This window comes from Mastigoproctus giganteus, chromosome 6, assembly GCF_048544385.1.
Source record: "Mastigoproctus giganteus isolate SK-2022 chromosome 6, ASM4854438v1, whole genome shotgun sequence".
NCBI lineage: Eukaryota > Metazoa > Arthropoda > Arachnida > Uropygi > Thelyphonidae > Mastigoproctus > Mastigoproctus giganteus.
The window spans coordinates 230,554,134-230,574,577 of record NC_143580.1 but is presented as its reverse complement, the minus strand read 5'-3'; the positions used below and the strand labels follow the sequence as shown (position 1 = coordinate 230,574,577).

Here is a 20,444-nt window from a genome sequence, read left to right as displayed (position 1 = left end):
TTGATCTCATTGCGAGTGTTTTGTAAGATTTCAGTGCTTTTTTGTATAAATACAATTCTGTTTTTTATTATCTTGTCACATTAATTTTGGTATTTTGATTTTGTTACTCTCATAATCCTTCAATTAATAATTCACATGGTCTCCGAATTATTAAATGAAGGATTGCTTACAAGTTCAGTGTGATTTTTAAATGCTGTTAAAACCATATAAAAAAAACTTGACAAATGAATGAATATTAGCTCTTCTCTAACAAATCAAACATTTTTAAGCATGCACATGCTTAAAAATGATGAAAGATGAAAAAACAGCTGGCAACCAGCCTGCTTTTAGTTTGATGTAAAAAGCCAACAAAAGACTTGTCTAAATAATTCTCTGACAATCCCAGAAATTGATATTTTGATAAGCTGCTTGTGAGCAAAATATTGTGATGTAACTTTTACATCATTATTCACATTCATTTCTGTCATTACCATACAATATGGTTAATCAGTGAAAGGCCTAAGAGTAAATCAAGAAATAAGTATTCCAAAAATGTTTAGTAGCTATTTTAAGTCAAATGATAGATATAAATGATAACTATCATTAATCAAAGGATTGCTTACAAGTGCAGGGTTGCCAGATTGATATATTATTAAAATTATTTGAAAGCTTGCCTTTCTTTATTATTTATGGTGCTGCTGCAAAATAAATATTTGGAAAAAAAAAAAAAAAAACTTACAAATCAATGACTTCTGATTTACAAAAAGAGTGAACAAATTCTAGAGGCCAACTCACCTAGACTTGTTAACAGAAGAAAAAGATCTTTAAGTATGTTGTGTGGTTTGTCATGCAAGCTTTTTGTTAATTTAATCATGGCCTTGAGTGAGTTTGCACATATTGCTGGTTTGTAGTTGCCTTTCTGTAAAAACTATTTTTGTATTATATTTAGGTGGCGGTGGCAGTGGTGGCCATGACAGTCGTGGATATGACAACCGAAGTGGTGGATATGATAATCGGCGGCATGACAGTCATGGTGGGGGGTATGATAATCGTGGAGGGTTTGATAGTAGAGGGGGTTCTGGTGGATACAGTAATCAAAGTCCGCATGGTGGCAGCAGCGGTGGTGGTGGTGGTGGAGGAGGAGGAGGATCATGGGGAGGACGCCGTTCTCCCTCTCATGGAGGCTACAGAGGATCTCAGCAGACAGGCAGGGGTGAGTTTGTTCATTTATTTCATGCATTGATCAGATTATTATAAATCTTATGGTCATGAAATGTTTATTTTTAGTGATGAGTTGAAAAGGCACTATATTAAAATCTGGCTAATTCAAAGTTCACTGTATCTGTGCAAGTGCAGAGCCAGTATTATTAATAATAATTAAAGAAATTTTTAGTCATTCTATTAACACTGCTGAATTTTTCAGTTCTCATTTAAAATATTAATAATTCTTTAGTTTGAGTAGACAGTTAAGTTAAAAAATGTCTTTAGTCAATAAGAGAAAGATATTTGTGGTGTGGAGAAATTTCCTGCACACGACAAGATCGCAGATGTTTGTGTTCCTCCTTAACTAGTGCACAGTTCAATGTATACAAGCTGTACACTAAAGTAAGCATTGTTTTCATTATGTATAATTGTATGTACCCACTAAAGAAAAAGTATCCATGTGTTGAGATATTGATGTTTATAGCTTGTAATCATGAAAAAATAGTAATCTCATTTTTGTGTTATCACTTTCCGCAAACTTTAACTAAACGTGAACCTGCTCTTCCTAATTGCACTATAGAACTGGTGACCACCTTAGCTTCACTTTAGAACAGCTAGATGCATGCACACATAAATTATTTATAGAAAAAAGAATTCTGACTAATCTGTAGTTACCAACTTCACTCTTAGAACTGTCTTTATATATTGGCAATACACTGGTACTTATTCAGACCAGAGGGCTGTCTCCCAAGTCTAACACTGCCCTCTTAATTAACCATAATGGTTAATTATGAGCCTTACTTGCCTTCAGCCTCAAAAGAGTTTTTCTAATAAAGCCATCTCTGTATTCTCAATAAATTTCAGTGTGTCTAATTTTTTACTGCTCGGTCTCACTTGTTCAGCATCCTCTCCTCACCTTAAGGTGAAGCATCTTTCATCTGTAAGCATCAATGTAAAGTATCTGTTCAGTTCATCAGCCACATAGCTGGGTCATTCTTTGTCTGTTTTTTTTTTTTTTTTTTGTGGTTCTGTTATAGGTTTAGCTACTTTTCCATCATTCTCTAACTTTCCCATGCCATCCTTTTCTGCTTTGTGTTACTGGCTACCTTATTCATCCATCCTGGCAACTTTCTCATCCCGTATTTTCTTAATGGTATATATTCATTAATGACTCCTGTGACCATTGCTTTAAACATGTTTTATAAATCTAGTGTATTTATCCTCCCTTTGTTGTCTGCACAGTTTGAGAGAGGTTGTGTGCCATCTTAATCTGTCATAGTGCTCTTTCTTAAGATTAAACTTCATGCTGTTTGAAGATAATAAAGCACCCAAGCCCATGTTGGTATAATTACAGGTAAACCTCGATATATGCATTTTCCATCAATGCGGAGTTTCTGTTAATACATTCAAACGTTTATACCATTCCTCATATACGCCCCCTAAAATTTTGAATAGTTCAGTCGATTATGAAACAAAAAATTTTTTTAAAGATGTCCAAAAACCATCATCCATAAACAGGGTTGCCAGATTGTGCTTCTGCTGCTCCATTATCCTACCATAAGCTCAGTTTCGCTTAGGCAACCATTCAAGGCAGACGTCAAAGCAATCTCTTCCCATTACTGTATTTCACATTAAGTAAAAATTATATTTTGTAAAAGTTCACCCTGTCCAAAAGGAAAAGTTATTACTTTGGATACGAAACTTGACATTATTAAATGGTTTGATAATGGTCAAAGCAAGACAAGCATCAGCATGGTGTTAGGCCCCAATGAGTTTACGGTACGACTGATTTTGTCCAAATCTAAGCAATACATAGAAGCATCAACATCTTTTATTGTACAGTGCACTAGGAACAGAAGTCCTATTTTGAAATGGAGAATTTTTAATTAGGCTTGAAGATTGCAATCAAAAACGGATTCCAATTGGTACCAACAACATAGTGATAAAAGCACTTAGCCTGTTTCCATCGCTCAAAGAAAACAAATTCAAAGCAGATACAATGATATTTTCTGCCAGCTTAGGGTGGTTTGAAAATTTTAAAGCTTGAACTGATATGTATAATGTCAAGTTGAGGGGAAGCAGCAGGTGCTGATAAAGATGCAGCTGCCAAATTTCCTGCATGTTTAAAAAAAAAAAAAAAATAATTGAGGAAAATAGTTACAATGACTGCCAAATTAACATTGATGAAACTGCCCTTCATTGGAAGAAAATGCTGTCTGGAACTTTCTTAGCTAAAAAAGAACCGCAACCTGGTTATAAAGTCTAAAAAAACCACTTAACTCTTCTGATGGGAGAAAACACTGGTGGTTTTAAATTGATACCTATCCTTATTTATCATTTGTTAAATCTGAGGGGCTTTAAGAGGTTGCAACAAAGCATTATTTCTTGTAATTTGGCAGGCAAATAAAAAATCATGGGTCACACAAGCTTTTATTTGAATATTGGTTTAAAAGTTATTTTTGTCTCGCAGTCAAACTATTGCAAGCAAAATAATCTTACATTTAAAGTTCTTAGTTCTTGACAGTGCCCCTGGTCATTCAGTGCAGTAGGATGTCCCTGGCCATCCTACTGCACTGACTGACCAGTGTGAAAATGTAAAAGTAGTATTTTTACCTTCGAACATTACGTCTTTTGTTACAGCCAATGGACAGGGCATCATTTCAAATTACAAGGCCTATTATCTATGAAGAACTTTTGCCCAAGCAGTGTAAGCTATGAGGGAAGAGGGTGCAATTTCATTGACTGCATTTTGAAAGAATTTTAACATTAGACAAGCTGTTGAAAACATTTATGAGTCATGGAAAGAAGTTACGACCAGTACACTGGGGCTGCATGGAAATATCTTCTGCCTTACTGCACAAATGACTTTCGTGGCTTCGAAAATTGAGTTGACGCTGTTATTGAAGAAATTAGCATCATTGATTCCCCTAATGCCATAGAATACTTGCATTTGCATTCACAACCACTCACTGACACGGATCTTATAGAATTGGAGCAACAGTGTGCCTATGACAAGAAAGAAGAAATTGCAACTGAAGGAGAACATTGTGTGTCTCCTAAGGAAATTTTGTTAAAAGAACTTGAGCAGATGTTTCAAATTTTGGAATCTGTTAAAGCAACAAATTATGGATATAGATCCTAATGTGGAAAGAGGCATGCTAGTTCGCCGTACCCTAGAAAACGGAATTAGTTACTATCGTGAATTTTATGAAGAGAAAAAGAAGGCTACAACTATTCAGATGACACTTGAAAAATAATTTTCTAGAAAGTAGCGTATCCATTTTTCACTTGTTTTGTAGCTCATTTCTTTAATAAACATTTTTTAGATTACTTGCTTTTCATTATTCTTTATATTTCTATCTGTGTACACAGTTAAAACATATTTTAAAGGCCTAAATTAAGTCTTCTGACGAATGTTCCAAAACATCATGGATTAATTAGAATTTTTCCCATTGGGTTTTAGAATAGGTATAACCAGATGTTTTGCATGTCATAAATAAGCGACAAGCGGCATTATCAGTCATCATTGGGAGATTAGTGTGCCTATTACCTTGCCACCAGCCACTCAAAAAAAAAAAAAAAAAAAAAAAAAGAGAGAGAGAGAGAGACCAAATGCTTAGTTTGTTTTAGTGCGTTGCGTCGATTGTTGTATTTCATTATACATATCAACTGTCAATTTTTTTTTTTTTTTTTTTTTTTTTTTGTTGCTTAGAAATCGCGAAAATGATGGGTAAACGCAAAAGAGTTGCACATTTAGTTTGAACTAAAACTTGAAATTATTCAAAAGTTTGAAAACAGTGCATCTGTTAAATCTCTGATGAACCATTATAATTTTCCTATAAAAATATAGGAAAGCTATAGACTTAAAATCAACATTGCAAAAAAAAAAAAAAAAAAGGGAAGTATCATATTGGACACTGTGCGTGGTAAGTTTTTTTTATCTATCACCATATTTTTTTTTTACGTAGGTTGCGAACATTTTTTGATATAGTAAGTCTCCAACTTACACAACTACAGATTTAGTTAAATTTTTTTTCACTCAAATTTTTTTTTTTTTTTTTTTGGATTGTAAAATTTAAACAAACAAAAAATAAAATAAGCAATCAGTAACGACTATCACGGCATGCTCAATTGCACAAGTGAGGTACAGAATAACAAGCAAAAAAATAGGAAAGAAGAGAAGGTTCCTACAATTTATTTATGGGTTTTTTTTATATATATATATGATTGAAGATTTCAGTGTAGGGGACACAATTTCACCATAATGACGTAAAAACCCACAGAATTCCAGCCATCAGCATTTTCGCAAATGCAATAAGATTGAGTTTGCTACCCGTTTATAATTAGATGCACGAACAGAAAAGTCCAACAAACCAGAAAGTGCAAATCGTTTTTGTTTTATGGCAGTAACCTCCAGAAATGTGTTTTAGCAAAATGTGAGCTCGCACGGTAATAATAATGAGTTTTCGCCTAAACCCTGTGAAGTTCTTTACAGAAAATTTCATTTTGACTGTTATCATGGTGCTAACTAAGAGAATAAGTGACAGCACTACTAGTAAATCTACCAAGAAAAGGAAAGCAATCGAGTTGGATCAAAAAATTCAAATAATAAAGATGTATGAAAATGGTTAAACATTAACAAGTATCGCGCTGAATTCAGATTTGTCAATAATAATATAGCAGCAATATGTTATTAATCATTCCAGAGTTACACAAAACTCAAAGTAAGAAGTCCTGGAACGTGTGTCGGGGACTTCTGTATTTTTGATTTAACTGGGAAATCGATTATCCGGGATTTGTTATTTACCATCTATCCCGGAAAATCAAGAGTCTGCTGTATATACATAATGGAGTCAAATATTTCATGGTATACAGCCTAACTTGGTTATAACGAGCATCAAGAGACCAACAAAATTTCCTCTTTATAACTGTTACTTGCCATATCAGTGATAGCCAGATGGGGAAACCCCTGGGGCCGTTAAACAGTGAACACTTTATATCAGTGATGAGTTAAATCTACCTCCTATATTTTAAATTCTTAATAACTTGATAAAAAGATAGATTTAAAAAAAAAAAACAAAAGAAATATTAGAGAAAAAATTAATATAAGTAAATACCTACATATTTTATTAGTGTGCTTGTATAAACTACAGCACACTTAATACTAAACACGATTTCAGTTAGTCTGTATTTATGAATCTTAAAATTGATGTTTGTTTTAAAGATTTCAATTTGATATTTCTTAAGTTTCCCCTTAAAACACTCAACATGTTAAGTCTCATTACTTGCCACATTTCCTTCAAAAAAATTGTCTAATGTGTCCATTGCACCTTGAGTTTGTGAGTTCGTCGGCACTGATTTTGATTAACTTTCAGTTGTCATCATATCATCGTCATTGTCATTTTTGTTGAGTACGGCATCTACGTTGTCACTCAGTGTAGGAGTGACATTAGCTAATAAATGTCATCAACTCGTACAAATTCATCGATGTTATTTGTATTAAAACCTACAACGTTGTTACGTAGCAACCATTCAGATAATATTAAGTTGCTTTATTTGTTTCCGTCTTCTACATTTACAATTTAAATTTCATTTGAATTTAATTTCGATTTCTTGTAGTAATTCAATATGGTTGTCGAAGTAACGTTGTTCCATGCATCATTCAATAAATTTATAACATCCTATATCAATATAGACTTGGTAAATTTCTGTTGTCTTTTACTGATGAGATGTAGAACTAGAAATATTTTATAAAATCCTTTCAAACTCTTGTGTCCATTGGTTTTAACATAGATGTTGCATTGGGAGGCAGAAACGCTAGCTTAATGTTGGACAAATTTTGAATCTGGGGATGTGCAGGACAGTTATCAACTAACAATAAAATATTTTTCTTCTTTTTGAATAGCCCATTATTCCAATCATTTTTGTATTGCCAAAAAATATCCGAAATCATCCAAGCTTTTTTGTTTGCAGTGTAATCCACAGGAAGTATTCTTTCGTTTTTGAAACACCCAGATTTTAACGATTTTCCAATAACAAACATTTTTTTTAAAATCAGTTCCTGTCATATTTGTGCATACACGCACTGTCAAGTGAGCCTTTGATTTTTTTCCGCCAACACATTTTCCCCCTTTGAATATAAATGTACAATACTGTCAGGTGTAAAATTATAAAAAAAAGTCCTGTTTCTTCAGCATTGTAAATGTTTTTGTCATTGAAATCTTTCCTGATTTGTCTCCAAACACATTCAATCCATTCATTTGCCATTATTTTATCTGCAAATCAAGATTTTCCACTAATTTTTGCAGAAACAAATGCCGGTTTTTAAATCCATTCAGCCAACCATTGTTACACACAATTGTCGCATCCAAATTGTTTAGCAAAATTTTCTCCAGCTTTCAAGATCGTGCCGTCTATTGAAGATCCTGTATTTCTTTGTGTGGTGAACCATAGAGGCAGTGCTTCATAAACATTTGTAACCTTGCACTTTCCAATTTTTTTTTTTTTATTTTTTTTTTATTTATGTTCTTTTCCAGTGCCGATATGCATTTTTATTCTTCCACAATGTCGATACACTTGAAGAGGACAAAGAAAACCTTTTATACAGTTCAACATTTTTTGCACCACGTGTTCTAACACACGAATAATTTCAACTTTTTCGTGAATCGAGACTTTCTTTTGTTAGTAGACATGTTTCTGAAGGAAGGGTTTGTTTCTAACTGATTTTACTTCAAAATGATAAAGTGATATGCATACAAAGTTCTTAGAAGTCCCGAAATGCATACAACATTCTTAGAAGTCTGGAAATAATTTTATGGTTCAGTGAATACAAAACAATCTGTAAGTGAGGTAATGCAGAAAGCCAATGCTCTTTTGTATTATAGCTCCTGTCCCTGGAAGTACAAGGTCATAAACTGCCAGGTAATCTGATGCAGGTGGTCATAAAGCTAAGTCGCGCTTTTAATTTTCATCTATTCCAAGAATTCAGTTTTTTCGACTACTCAAACAATTATGAATGTTTGCATGGTTACCAAAATTTGTTCGGTGTATCCATGTAGTATGCTCATTATAACAGTGAGCGATTGTATGGGGATACGTGTAAATTAAAATCATTATGGTCTTTTGCTCATTATAGCCGTGATCTCTTTGTATCCGTGCTCGTTATAACCGAGTTTGACTGTAGTTATACCATTTGAAGATAAAGCATTGTGTGCTTTATCTTCAAAAAACATAGTTTACCTCTGCACCATGCCACTCAAAGAATACCTCAAATTTCCATGCTTTTAACAACTGCAACCTCTTTATTCATGTTCCAACTAAAAATTGTATGATCTGGTCTAGTTTTTTCTCCAAAATGCTGATGCAGACGATAATCTAGTTTGCCTAAAATTTAGTTTCCTGTGTTGAGCCTTCCTACTGCATGCGTCAGTCAGTAGGGGCAAGTTGAAATCAACTGCAATAAGATGCTTGATTGCCCATTTCATCTGCTCTATGGCATACTCACATTCATTTTACATTTCTAACGAACTACTTTACAACACAGATTCTGTACTAGTATGGCATAAATTCTGAATCTGGGAAAGTTTCTTTTGTGCTCAAACTGTTTTTGAGAAGGAGCATCACCCCATCTCTTCTATCTTGTCTCTCTTTCCTAAATACATTATACACACCTTAGTGAACCTTATCCCCTATTTCTGGCTCCAGGTGCCAAGTAAATTTGAGGTAAAGCGATTCATAAAGTGATCTTCAAAAGTGACTAAAGTTATTTCTAAGTTCCTACTTTTCTCTTAGCAATCTTATTTTTCAATCTGTTTTATACTTGAAAAGCCACAAGTTAGAACACAGAAAGGAAACCCACCTTTCTTTATTTATCCGTATATTTATAGTTGACTAACCAATTAACACTTAAACCGCTTGGCCTCCTAGCAGCACTGCTCCTGTGGTGGGGGCCAGAAACCTTGACAGATAAGTCCTCTTGTCAAGGGCTAAAAGGAGCAAACATGGCAAATACAGACCATGCAGACATGGAAAACGAAAACCCAAAGAGAAAGAAGACTGATCGGATGGAGCACCCCTGCTCATCTTTCTTAATTTTCCATTGTTTAAGTAGTCATCCCATGAGTAAATTGTCTCCTTTTGTCATACAAAAACATCTGGAGGGTATTGTAGGATCTCCCAAGACAGTGAAGAGACTGCAATCAGGAGACCTTTTAAACGAAACCACAAAACAAAGACATTCTGAAAAGCTTTTACAACTAACAAGCTTTTCTGGAATTCCTGTAAAATTATCTCCTCATGCAACCCTAAATTCATCTAAGCTTATCTGCGAAAAGATCTAAACCTCCCAAACACTTCCTAGTTCATTTCACAAATATACGTGGTCTCAATTCTAATCTCAACGATGTCCATTTCCACTTGCAGTCTGCCAAAACCCCATGTACTTTTTTCCGACAGAATCTCAGTTATCATTTGATTCAACTACTGCTCATCTCAATTGCCCAAATTATTCACTGTATGATTCCTTTCGCCTCCAAGGTGGTACTTGTGCATATGTCTGTTCAGATATTCCCTGTCAGAGACTTGTTAATTTGGAATCTCTTCTTTTCGATCTCTGGCTCAAAAGCTCTCTACTTCATTGTGTCAAATTCATCTGTTGTCTCTACCATTCTCCCAACTCCACTAATCACTTGGAGCTCTTTGACTTCCTCTCTTTGCAACTTGACTTTCTCCAGTCCAACTTTTCCTAACAGTGAGGTAATTTTCCTTTGTGATTTTAATGTTCACAACTCCAGCTGGCTTCCGTTTTCTAGTCACACCGACCCAGCTAGTCGAGATGCTGAGGCTTTTGCAATTACTAATGACCTCACACAGATTGTTCATTTACCTACAAGAATACCAGACAATCCTAACCATACAGCCAATAAGCTTGATCCTTTTCTCACAAACAACCCTTCTAAGTACACAGTCTAAGTGACTGGTCCTTTAGGCATCTCAGATCACAACTTGGTGATTGTCTCTTCCCTTATAGAGCCTTTATCTCATGACAGTTCCCAACCTTGTATTGTTTGGCATTACAAGAATACAAAATGGGATGACATGCAAGATTTCTTTTCCTTGGTCGGATTACTCTTTCAAAACTTCTGATGTCAACATTTGCTTAGATTGTGTCAGTGAAATTATTCTTGCTGGAAGGAATTCTTTATCCCACACTCCACTTTAAAATCTCGTCCTTTATCTAAACCGTGGTTTTCCAATAAATGTGCTAAGGCCGTTCAGGAGAAGAATGTTGCATATCGTAATTGGTCTGTTTCCAATTCTTCAGTTTCATTTTCTGCCTACACCAAAGCTCGCAACAATTGTAAAGCAGTTATTAATCAGTCCAAACTGGATTTTAAACAGCCTAAGAGTAGAAAACTTGCTTCTTGTCCTAATAGTAGCCGAAAATTCTGTTCTCTTGCCAAAGCTATTGGCCGCAACTTTTGCCCATCTCTGCTCCCACCTGTCAAAACCAGATGGTTCTGTTGTCACTTCAGCCAAGGATACAGCTGACCCGCTAGCATCCCATTTTTCTTCCAACTCATGTATTAATGATCTTGGTAAAACACCTCCCACCATTCCCAACACGCTCCATTCAATGTTTCCTGTGGTCTTCCGTCAAAAGGATGTCAGAAGGCTTTTGACGAATCTTGATGCTAAGAAAGCTACAGGTCCTGATGGTATTTCTCCACTTGTTCTCAAAACCTGTGCTCCTGAACTTACTCCTATTCTTTGCCGCCTTTTTTCACTTTCTTATTCCAAAATTGTTTTTCCTTCTGCTTGGAAATTTGCTCATATTCAGCCAGTTCTAAAAAGGGTGACAAATCCCTTCCATCCAATTATTGTCCCATTGCAATTACTTCTACTCTTTCTAAAGTAATGGAGAAATCAATTAACCGCCAACTCTTAAACTACCTAGAAACCTTCTGTCTGATCAACGATCGCCAGTATGGATTCCATCAGTGTCGATCCACTGGTGATATTCTGGCTTTTGTTACCCATTTATGGACTAATTAAACGGAAAAGTTCGGTGAAACGCAAGCAGTTGCTCTTGACATCTCAAAGGCTTTTGATTGTGTTTGGCATAAATGTCTTCTAAACAAGCTTCCATCTTATGGTTTGCCAACTGTTTTTAGTAATTGGTTATCTAGTTTTCTCTCTGATTGCTCACTGAGGGTGATGGTAGATGGCTCTCTGTTTTCTAACTTCTCCACTAATGCGGGTTCTTTTCCTCTTGTATATTAATGACCTTTTTCCATTGACTGGAAATCTTATCCATAGTTTTGTGGGATAGGATTTCCAGTCAATGGAAGAAGGTTTCGAGAAGTGAATCAGCTTCAACTTCTCGAAAATCTGGTACGAATTCCTTAAATGCCGATCTCCAGGTAATTCTCCAGTGGGGCAAAGACAACTTAGTTGATTTTAATCCTTCTAAAACTCAGTCTTGTCTTATATCTTGCAAAAAGGATTCTTCTGCTCTTATGCTTATCTTTGGTGACATTCCGATTTCTAGGCAAAATGATATATCTCTTTTGGGGATTACTCTGACTTCTAATCGCTCTTGGCAAAAGCACATTACAAATATTGCTTCCTCTGCATCTAAAAAAACCTGGTTCTCTTTTTTGCTCTCGGCGTTACTTTTCTTCGAAACAGCTGTTCACTCTGCAAATCGGAAATTCGCCCCACCATGGAATATTGTTCCCACATCTGGAACAAAACCTCTCTCAGGCTTCTTGATTCCGTTCAGAAGAGGGCAGTTAGGTTAATTAATGATTTATTTCTAACATCTCTCCACTTGCTGTCTCATTGACGTACTGTTTCTGCTGTATGCCTCTTCTACAGATATTTCCATGGGTGCTGTTCTTCTGAGCTGGCTTCTATAATGCCAGCTCTCCCTTTCAAAACAGTCCGAACATGTGCCGCCACCAGCCAACATCCATTTACTGTCCAACTTCAAACTCACAGAACAAACCTTCATCTTCCTCGTTTATTCATTCAACTGCCGTTTTCTGGAACAACCTTCCTTCGTGTGTATTTCCTGAAAATTACAGTCTAAAGAAGTTCAAGTCCAATGTCAACAAATATCTTCTTTTGTCTTCTCAACCTCCAACCCAAGCACGGTACCAAGTTCCATAGATTCTAATACTTCTCGTGTTTAGTGTTTACATAAAAAAAAAAAACAAAAAACATATATATATATATATAGTTGAGATTTATTAAAAGTCACCGAGGAGGAAATAACCCAAGAACTGCAGGGATAGAATGTAATATAAGAAAAAAGAATAATGCTTAAAAAGATAATCAACCGGCACCTACCAGAAATATTACTCTTACGTTCAATACACTCTGCTGTAAAAGCAGGTTATTATTTTGTCACATTCCCCCCCCCCCCCCCCCCCCCCGGACCCTTTATGATGCTATAAATGCCAAAAGTATGTCCATTCTCAAACTGTATCTAGAGGAATTCCTGTCTGCCCCAACTGTTAATCCTCAGACCACATACAAAATGACTGCACAGCTCCAAAAATTACCTGTCCAAATTGCAAAGGTGACCATCCTGCATATTCCAAAACATGTGAAAAGTGGAAAACAGAGAAAAAAATTAGTAAAATACAAGGTTGAAAACAAAATCAGTTACCAAGAAGTGAAAAAACTATTTGCACCAACTATAAACCAAAATATTATCTATGCAAATGCTGTAAAAAAATATCAAGCAGTCTCCATTCAAACTGATGTCCCTACAAATAAATCGATTTCTGATTGGGCTAGAAATGTCCTCTCTGAGCTACAAGCAACAATCCAAGACCACAGACCAAGCAAATAATACTTCTCTGTCAATACCAGCGGCACCTCCTTCTCCAGTGATTGCTACCACATCTCATTACAAACGCAAATGCTATCTGTACGGGAAGATCCTATTTTAGAAATCCATGCCGAAGAAAGAATGGACACTGGTCGGCCAGTTTCCTGGGGGAAAAAAAAGGCAAACAGAAATTGCAAGGCCAAAACCAGTTACCTTCAAAAAACAGTCAGAATCAGCTCCATCAACTAAAAACAAATAATGCCTTGTGTTTTACAATGGAACTGCAGAGCCTTTCGTTGCAATACAGACGATATCCAAAATCTAATTAATCGATTTTCTCCAGTGGCTTTGTCTTCAGGAAACTAACCTAACCCTGCAAATTTCTCCTTCGATAAAGAACTATTGCGTTTATCGAAGAGATCAAAATACAGCTAATGTTGCCCATGGTGGTGTGGCAATCCTAGTAAATTCAAAGATCCCAATTAATCATATACCACTTCAAATGGAAATAGAAGCTGTTGCTGTTCATATAACTCTCCATATTGCAATAACACTTGTCTTAATCTACCTACAGCCAAACCATTTTTACTCTAAAAGATCTTGAAGACCTTTTCATACAGATACCTCCACCAATCTGTGTATTAGGGGACTTTAATGGACACCACCCATTATGGGGTGCTACTAAATTAGATAGGTGGGGTTGGCTAATTGAAAGCTATTTAGAGGCACTAAATCTCACCACCACGTGCAGCTCCCAACCGGACACACCTCAGCAATAGATCTCTCAATTTGTTCTCCAGTACTGGTTCCAACCATAGAGTGGTACGTAACAAATAATCCCATGGGCAGTGACCACTTCCTAATAGTATGCAACATCTTGATAGCACTGATTCCTCTAGCTCAACCCTAATGGAAATTTGCCTGAGCAAACTGGGCAAAATTCCAGTCATCAATATCTTTCGATGAGGGAAAAATCCATCTCCAGCCTATTGATGACGTGACAGAATACATCACGTCACATCTCCTAAATGTGGCTAAAGACAATACCACTATCAAATCCCCTGGGCTGTAAGCATTATAATTATTGGTGGAATGAGGAATGCACAAAAGCAAAAAATAAAGCCTGGAATTTGTTTCAGCAATATCCAACCCCAACCAGTCTGATCAATTATAAGAAGTCATAGGCAGAATCATGTTTCATACAAAGACAAGCCAAGAAGGAATCCTGGACCCGTTTTGCATCCAGCATTAACAGAAACACTGACAGCAAAGTAATTTGGAAAAAAATTAGACAGCTGTCTGGTAAGTTTCCGACCAACACCTTCACCATTCCTCTCCTGGAATGGGCAAGAGCTATCTAATCCTTTAGCTATAGCTAATGCTTTGGGCAATACATTTGCTAAAATTTCAGCAGGATCAGCTTATACTACGTCTTTTCAGCAAATTAAAAACACATCAGAACAGCATTCTATTAACTTTAAAACTGTCCATCTTCTGAAATATAACAAACCTCTGCAATATTCTGAACTCTTGCATGCTATTAGAACAGCCCATAATGGTGCTGCCGGACCAGATGGGATCTGTTGTGTTATGTTTATGCTACATCTAGATGAAAAAGCTTTGTGCCTCCTCCTGGTCTTTTACAACCGTATTTTTTTAGAACATATTTATCCAGCTTCTTGGTTTATTCTACTGTTTTGGCTTTCCTAAAACTTGGAAAAGATCCAACCAACCCCCATAGCTACAGACCGATATCTCTCTCTCTCAAGTTGTCTTAGCAAAATCCGTGAAAAAATTGTCCACGGTAGACTCATCTGGATCATAGAGTCAGAACAGTTAATGGACCATATGGCTTTTGTCAAAACAGGTCATGCTTGGACCTTGTGGTTAAGGCTGAATTTGCCATTTGTAATGCCTTTGTTAAGTGTGAACACCCAACAATGGTTTCAATAGATATAGAGAAGGCTTTTGAGACCACCTGGCGGCATGGCATACTTAGAGATCTTTACTCTCTTGGTCTACGGGGCAACCTTCTTGCTATATTTGTGAAGAATTTTCTACATACTAGATCATTTGAAGTTCGATACCAGCATGCACTTTGTACAACATTTATTCAAGGAGAAGGTGTTCCTCAGGGATCAGTACTGAGTGCCACTCTTTTCACTCTTAGAATAGATTCCATCACTAAACTTCCAAATGCAGTAGAAACTTATCTTTATGCAGATGACCTTTCTATCTCCTGCCATTCACAAAACATGAGATCTATTGAAAGACAGCTTCAAATATCTCTTAATAAAATACAGCAATGGGCCAGCCTCAACAGCTATCGACCCTCGCAGCAGAAAACAGTTGCTATCCATTTCTGAAGACAACGCAAGTTTCACCTGAATCCTGAACTTTAAATCTCTAATATATCCACCCCAGTCACTAAAAACATCAGATTTCTAGGTTTAATCCTAGACAATAAATTAAACAAATTAAACTTCTAAGAGCAGGGGTGACCAACTTAATTTGTGATGTGATCTACTTTTTTCCTTCAAAATGTGCCGCGATCCACCATCTCAAGAATTTCATTGCACATGGTTAAAAAAGTTAATCAACACATATTGAAAATTGTTTATAAATTTTAAAATTAAATACAATTCAGAATTCTTATTTTAAATTAACATACATAAATTTTTAATTTATGTGAAGTTTGTGTCTTCCCAAACTTTCAAAATCGGGGATATACTTTGATAAGGCCAACAGTAAAGAATCTTCTGCATGCAAGTCCGTAGGAGTACAGTGATTCTTCATCTTTGTTTGTTTCAAATACGACAAGGCCAATTCGCATAGATATGTGGAACCAAAACAAGAATTTCAAAAGTTGACAGCATTTTTTTACATTTGGGTATTCTCTCGGCAAACATACTTACTTCCAAAAGTCTTTTTCTGGTGGTCTAGCTTTTAGGACATATTTATTCTAACGGTTTCTACTGTTAGAAAACCACTACAGAAATAAACCTAGTATAGTGAAGCTTCGCCTTCTTGAACTGATGCAGGTTTCGAATATTTCCATCCATTCCATACAACAGATAAAACTTGCTTTCAACCACCATGGGATCCTCCTCCTATACAGCTCTGTGACACTCAACTCTGCCAATGGGGAAAGAGTGTTTTACCAGCATGGAGTGCTGGTGAAACAACTTCATGCAATTCACACTCAACGATATACTGATTTTCCCCCAATTTATACATATGGGTTTAAATCTAACTCAAACGTTGGAGTAGCTGCAGTGTTTCCGAATACCATTATTTCAGCGTCCCTCCCATCTGAATTTAGTATATTCTCAGTGGAATTATGTGCAATTAAACTAGCCATAGAAAATCTCTGTTCTGACTGTTCTTTAAAAGCTGTTATTTATACTGATTCCCTCAGCTCAATCAAGGCATTGTTTATTCCTCAGATAAAGTTCACCCTGTTATAAATGAAATTAGAAGATTATTACTGCAGATTGAAGAACGCCATCAACAGGTCGCTTTCTGTTGGATTTCGGCACATTCTGGTATTTTAGGAAATGAACTGGCCGATCAAGATGCGAAAGATTTATCCACCCTTGAATTAACCAATTCAAGGGTGGATAAATATAGTCTGATGCTGTAATATCCATGTTACAGCATCAGACTATACTTTGATCATTAATGCTGCATGCCTATCAGATTGGACAACCCTCTGGCACTCTCAGACGAATATAAACTCTTTCAGTTCAAACAGGATCCAACAATTTGGCGCTCCAGTGTCCGTACATCAACGAGAAGAAGTAGTCCTCTCAAGGGCAAGAATAGGTCACACCCATCTGATCCACCACAGTGTCCACATTGTTCTATAACTGAAACATATCCTCATTGACTGCCCCTACTATAAACAAGACAGAACTTCAACCTTGCTATCACTGTTCAATCTTCGTAAACCAATAACTCTTGAAAATCTCATTGGTGATAAGGCAAATATTTCTGAATTTAACTTCTTCAGGCAAACTGGGCTTTTTAATCAGTTCTGATTTCAGAATTTTTTCTGACGTTATGGAAATTTCTCATCTCTTTATATAATAAATGAATAGGCACATTATAGCCGTAGCAGCTTACGTGCCAACAAACCTCAACAACAACCCCTATTTCTAGTGACATCACATTTCTATTAGTCCTGTTATGTCAGCAGTAGTTATTAATTGTTGATCTCCTGCTTAGGAGATCAACACTCTTGACATTGTGACAAAGTTAAGATAGTATTATCATAATTTATTACCCTAACACTCTCTCTCTGAACCTTGTTTTCCCAGGATTAGTTTGCAGTTTCCTTGAGACATCACTATCCTTAATACATCTTGCCAATATCAGCTTTTGTTACCTCAAACAAGAACTCTGGAGGCATGTGCAAGTGTTACTCTGACCCATATCATAAGATAAATATATTACCCTTGTACTTCCTAACTTTAAGGGTGTCTTTTGATGCCTTAAGGTTACCTGTCTCAATGATACTGACAAAAACCCTTGCACCACCATCTTTCTTTAAATGTATTCCATCTATACAAAATAGATTTCCTTCTACCTAAAAGTGCAGCCTAATCTGATAATTTTCCACCGCAAAGCCTTGCAGTCCTTCAAGCCTGTCTTGAGTTAATCCAAAAGGCTATCATCATCATAGTCCTTCCTGTGAGGCCTGCGCAGAATTGCAGTCACATTCTGACCTAACACACTGCACCCTTTCTGTAGTCATATATTCATCCAATAAATCATTAGTTTGTGCATGCTGAACATCATTAGCCTCCCACATTAATAGTAATGCTCTCTTTATTCTCCTTGAAATCTGACAATCTGTTAGTGACATCATCAGTTGCTCTCAGCATATATATCCTGATTCTAATCCACCTATCCTTATTGCAAAAAAATTTGACTTCCCTTGACAGTAGAATCTTCCAGTCTACGAGGCACATTCAATAAATTATCTACCTATGGTACTTCCCATGGTTATATTCCAATGATTCATGATTTATCATGTTCCTACATATCTCAACTTGAATCATACTAATTTTGATCCCATTATGTTTTTAGGTTGTGCTGCTTTAACAGAAAGCAGGAAGACACCTGTATCGAATTATGGATTTGCTGAAATTGGAGCATCATTCAGTCATCAAGTTTCTCACCAAAGAAGGAAATGGGCCAAAGGTCATTCATGAAAGGATGGTGGCTGTGTGTGGCAACAGTGTACAGCCAGGCCTCGTATAGCACGATAGTTCTGTTCCTAGAAACCCTTGTGCAATGCAAAATCATGCAACATAAATAACAGGCCCTATGTGAAACATAGGGTTATGTGCTGACCACCCAAGATTGAACACACATTTGTAACCAAAACATTACCAAACACAATAAATAATCGTAATAAAATATTGCTAATGCTTTTGCTTCTATCGTAAGCAACCTTGTTCTTTGTTTGATCTTCTATCCAAACAGACGTTCCATCTCTTCCAATTATTTGTGTCTTGATCTAATGGATTTTGTTACAATTTGAGTTGTTCCTGCTATGAAAGTTTTTATTTTCTCTGCATTCTTTCTAATTCTTGGCATTGCCTCATTTAGTCCTGTAGCACGTGCTTTGTTTGATCTTCTATCCAAACAGATGTTCTATCTCTTCCAATTCTTTGTGTCTTGATCTAATGGATTTTGTTACACTGAGTTGTTCCTGCTATGAAAGGTGTTTTTATTTTCTCTGCATTCTTTCTAATTATCGGCGTTGCCCCATTTAGTCCCGTAGCATGTGCAATATCACATGGTCTTCATTTTGCTCAAAGTGTTTCACAGTTACATATTTTTATCTATCGACAGAGATGGACTGGCCATAAGCTTTACCGGGGAAACTCCGGGGGGCAGAAGAAGATGGAGGCTGGTGTGATTTTGGCCATAAATGCTAGTGAGGCCCCTACAAATTTTCCCGGGTAAGAATTTTTGACCCAGTCTGCCTCTGTCTATTCATATTGCTTTTCTTTTTCTCTCTGAATCTGTAGTGTCTTCACCAGGATGCTTCCTTTTTTTGCACCTTTTAAGTATTTTACTCATACACATAAACAAAGCTGCGCGCGTGTAGCAACTGAATAAACAACACCATAAAGGCAGAGATGCACTATTAACACCTCACTAGCTCACATTTTACTAAAGCACATTTCTTGGGGTTACTACCATAAAACAATAAAAACAATTTCCAGTTGCATTTCTGCTAGTGGAGGCACCTCCGTAGCCAGGTGGGAAGGAGCAGCAGTGCCTAGTACACGCTTCTTGATTAGACCAGGGTTCGAACCCATCACCACCAAATACGGAGGATGCGGAAAGGTCAGGGAATTACCACCGCATATCCCGGAGCAATATGGCCTTAGTTGCTAATGCTCCAAAAAACAAATAATAACAAATAACATCTGCTAGTGGAATCTGTTACTGGTAGTAAATTTGATCTAATTGCATTTGTGATAATACTGATAGCTGGAATTGTTTGGGTTTTTACGTTATTAAGGCGAAATGTGTTTCCCCTTCACCGATATAAAAACATAAATACGTTTTCAGAATCTTCTCTTCGTGCATTCAGTTGGAGCGATTCCCCGTTCAACTGCCATTTCTTGTAAACACAAAAGCGAATTTGGTCGTTTTATCTTTCCCCTATTTATAAATCGTGTATGATCGAATTCGTGTAATGTAAACACATGTTATACGAGGGCTGACTGTACCTTCAGCATTCCAGGTGAAATTCTGGTCAAAACAATTGAAGTGGGGTATAGAGAGTCCATCAAAAATGATCCCCATTCAGGAAGGCCTGTGACAGCAACTGCTCCAGAAATGTGCCAAGCTGTAGAAACCATTGTGCTGAATGACAGGCATTTAAAGGTATCCAAATCTCTAGGGAATGTGACATCTGAGGGACAGTTATAACCATCCATGAACATTTAGAGATTAGTAAGGTTAGTGCAAGGTGGGTCCCCAGATTTCCAACCCCTATGCAGAAGCAATTCGGAGTACAGTGTTGTGAGGAGAATTTAGATCTTTATAGAAGGGATCCTGAAAATTGTTAACGGGTGATGAAACAAATTCATCTCTAGGATCCTGAGACCAAGAATCAATGCAGTAGAAGCACAAGTGTTCTCCCCCACCCAAAAAATTTGGAGACAGCCTTCAGCTGGCAAGATTATGGCCACCATTTTTTGGGATGCTGAGGGAATTTTGTACATTCACTAATTGGAACATAAGCAGACAGCCACTGGGAAGTCCTATGCATCCCTACCATACACCCTAAGGGATGTCATAAAGGAAAAACACTGTGGAAAACGTTCCAGAGGTGTGCTGCTGCTATGATAGACTGTGACTTTACAAAACATCCATCCACCTTACAGACTGGATCTGG

The 20,444-nt window shown here is 36.6% G+C and overlaps 1 protein-coding gene across 3 annotated transcripts in view; it reads left to right on the top strand.

The window, feature by feature from the left end:
• Positions 1-20,444, top strand: part of LOC150085071 (heterogeneous nuclear ribonucleoprotein U-like protein 2) — a 372,157-nt gene that overhangs the window by 326,141 nt on the left and 25,572 nt on the right. For all 3 annotated transcript variants that reach the window (XM_090376770.1, XM_090376771.1, XM_090376772.1), the window contains one exon: positions 929-1,192. In XM_090376770.1, coding sequence (XP_090232896.1) covers positions 929-1,192 — 264 coding nt within the window. The remainder of the gene's footprint in view (positions 1-928; positions 1,193-20,444) is intronic.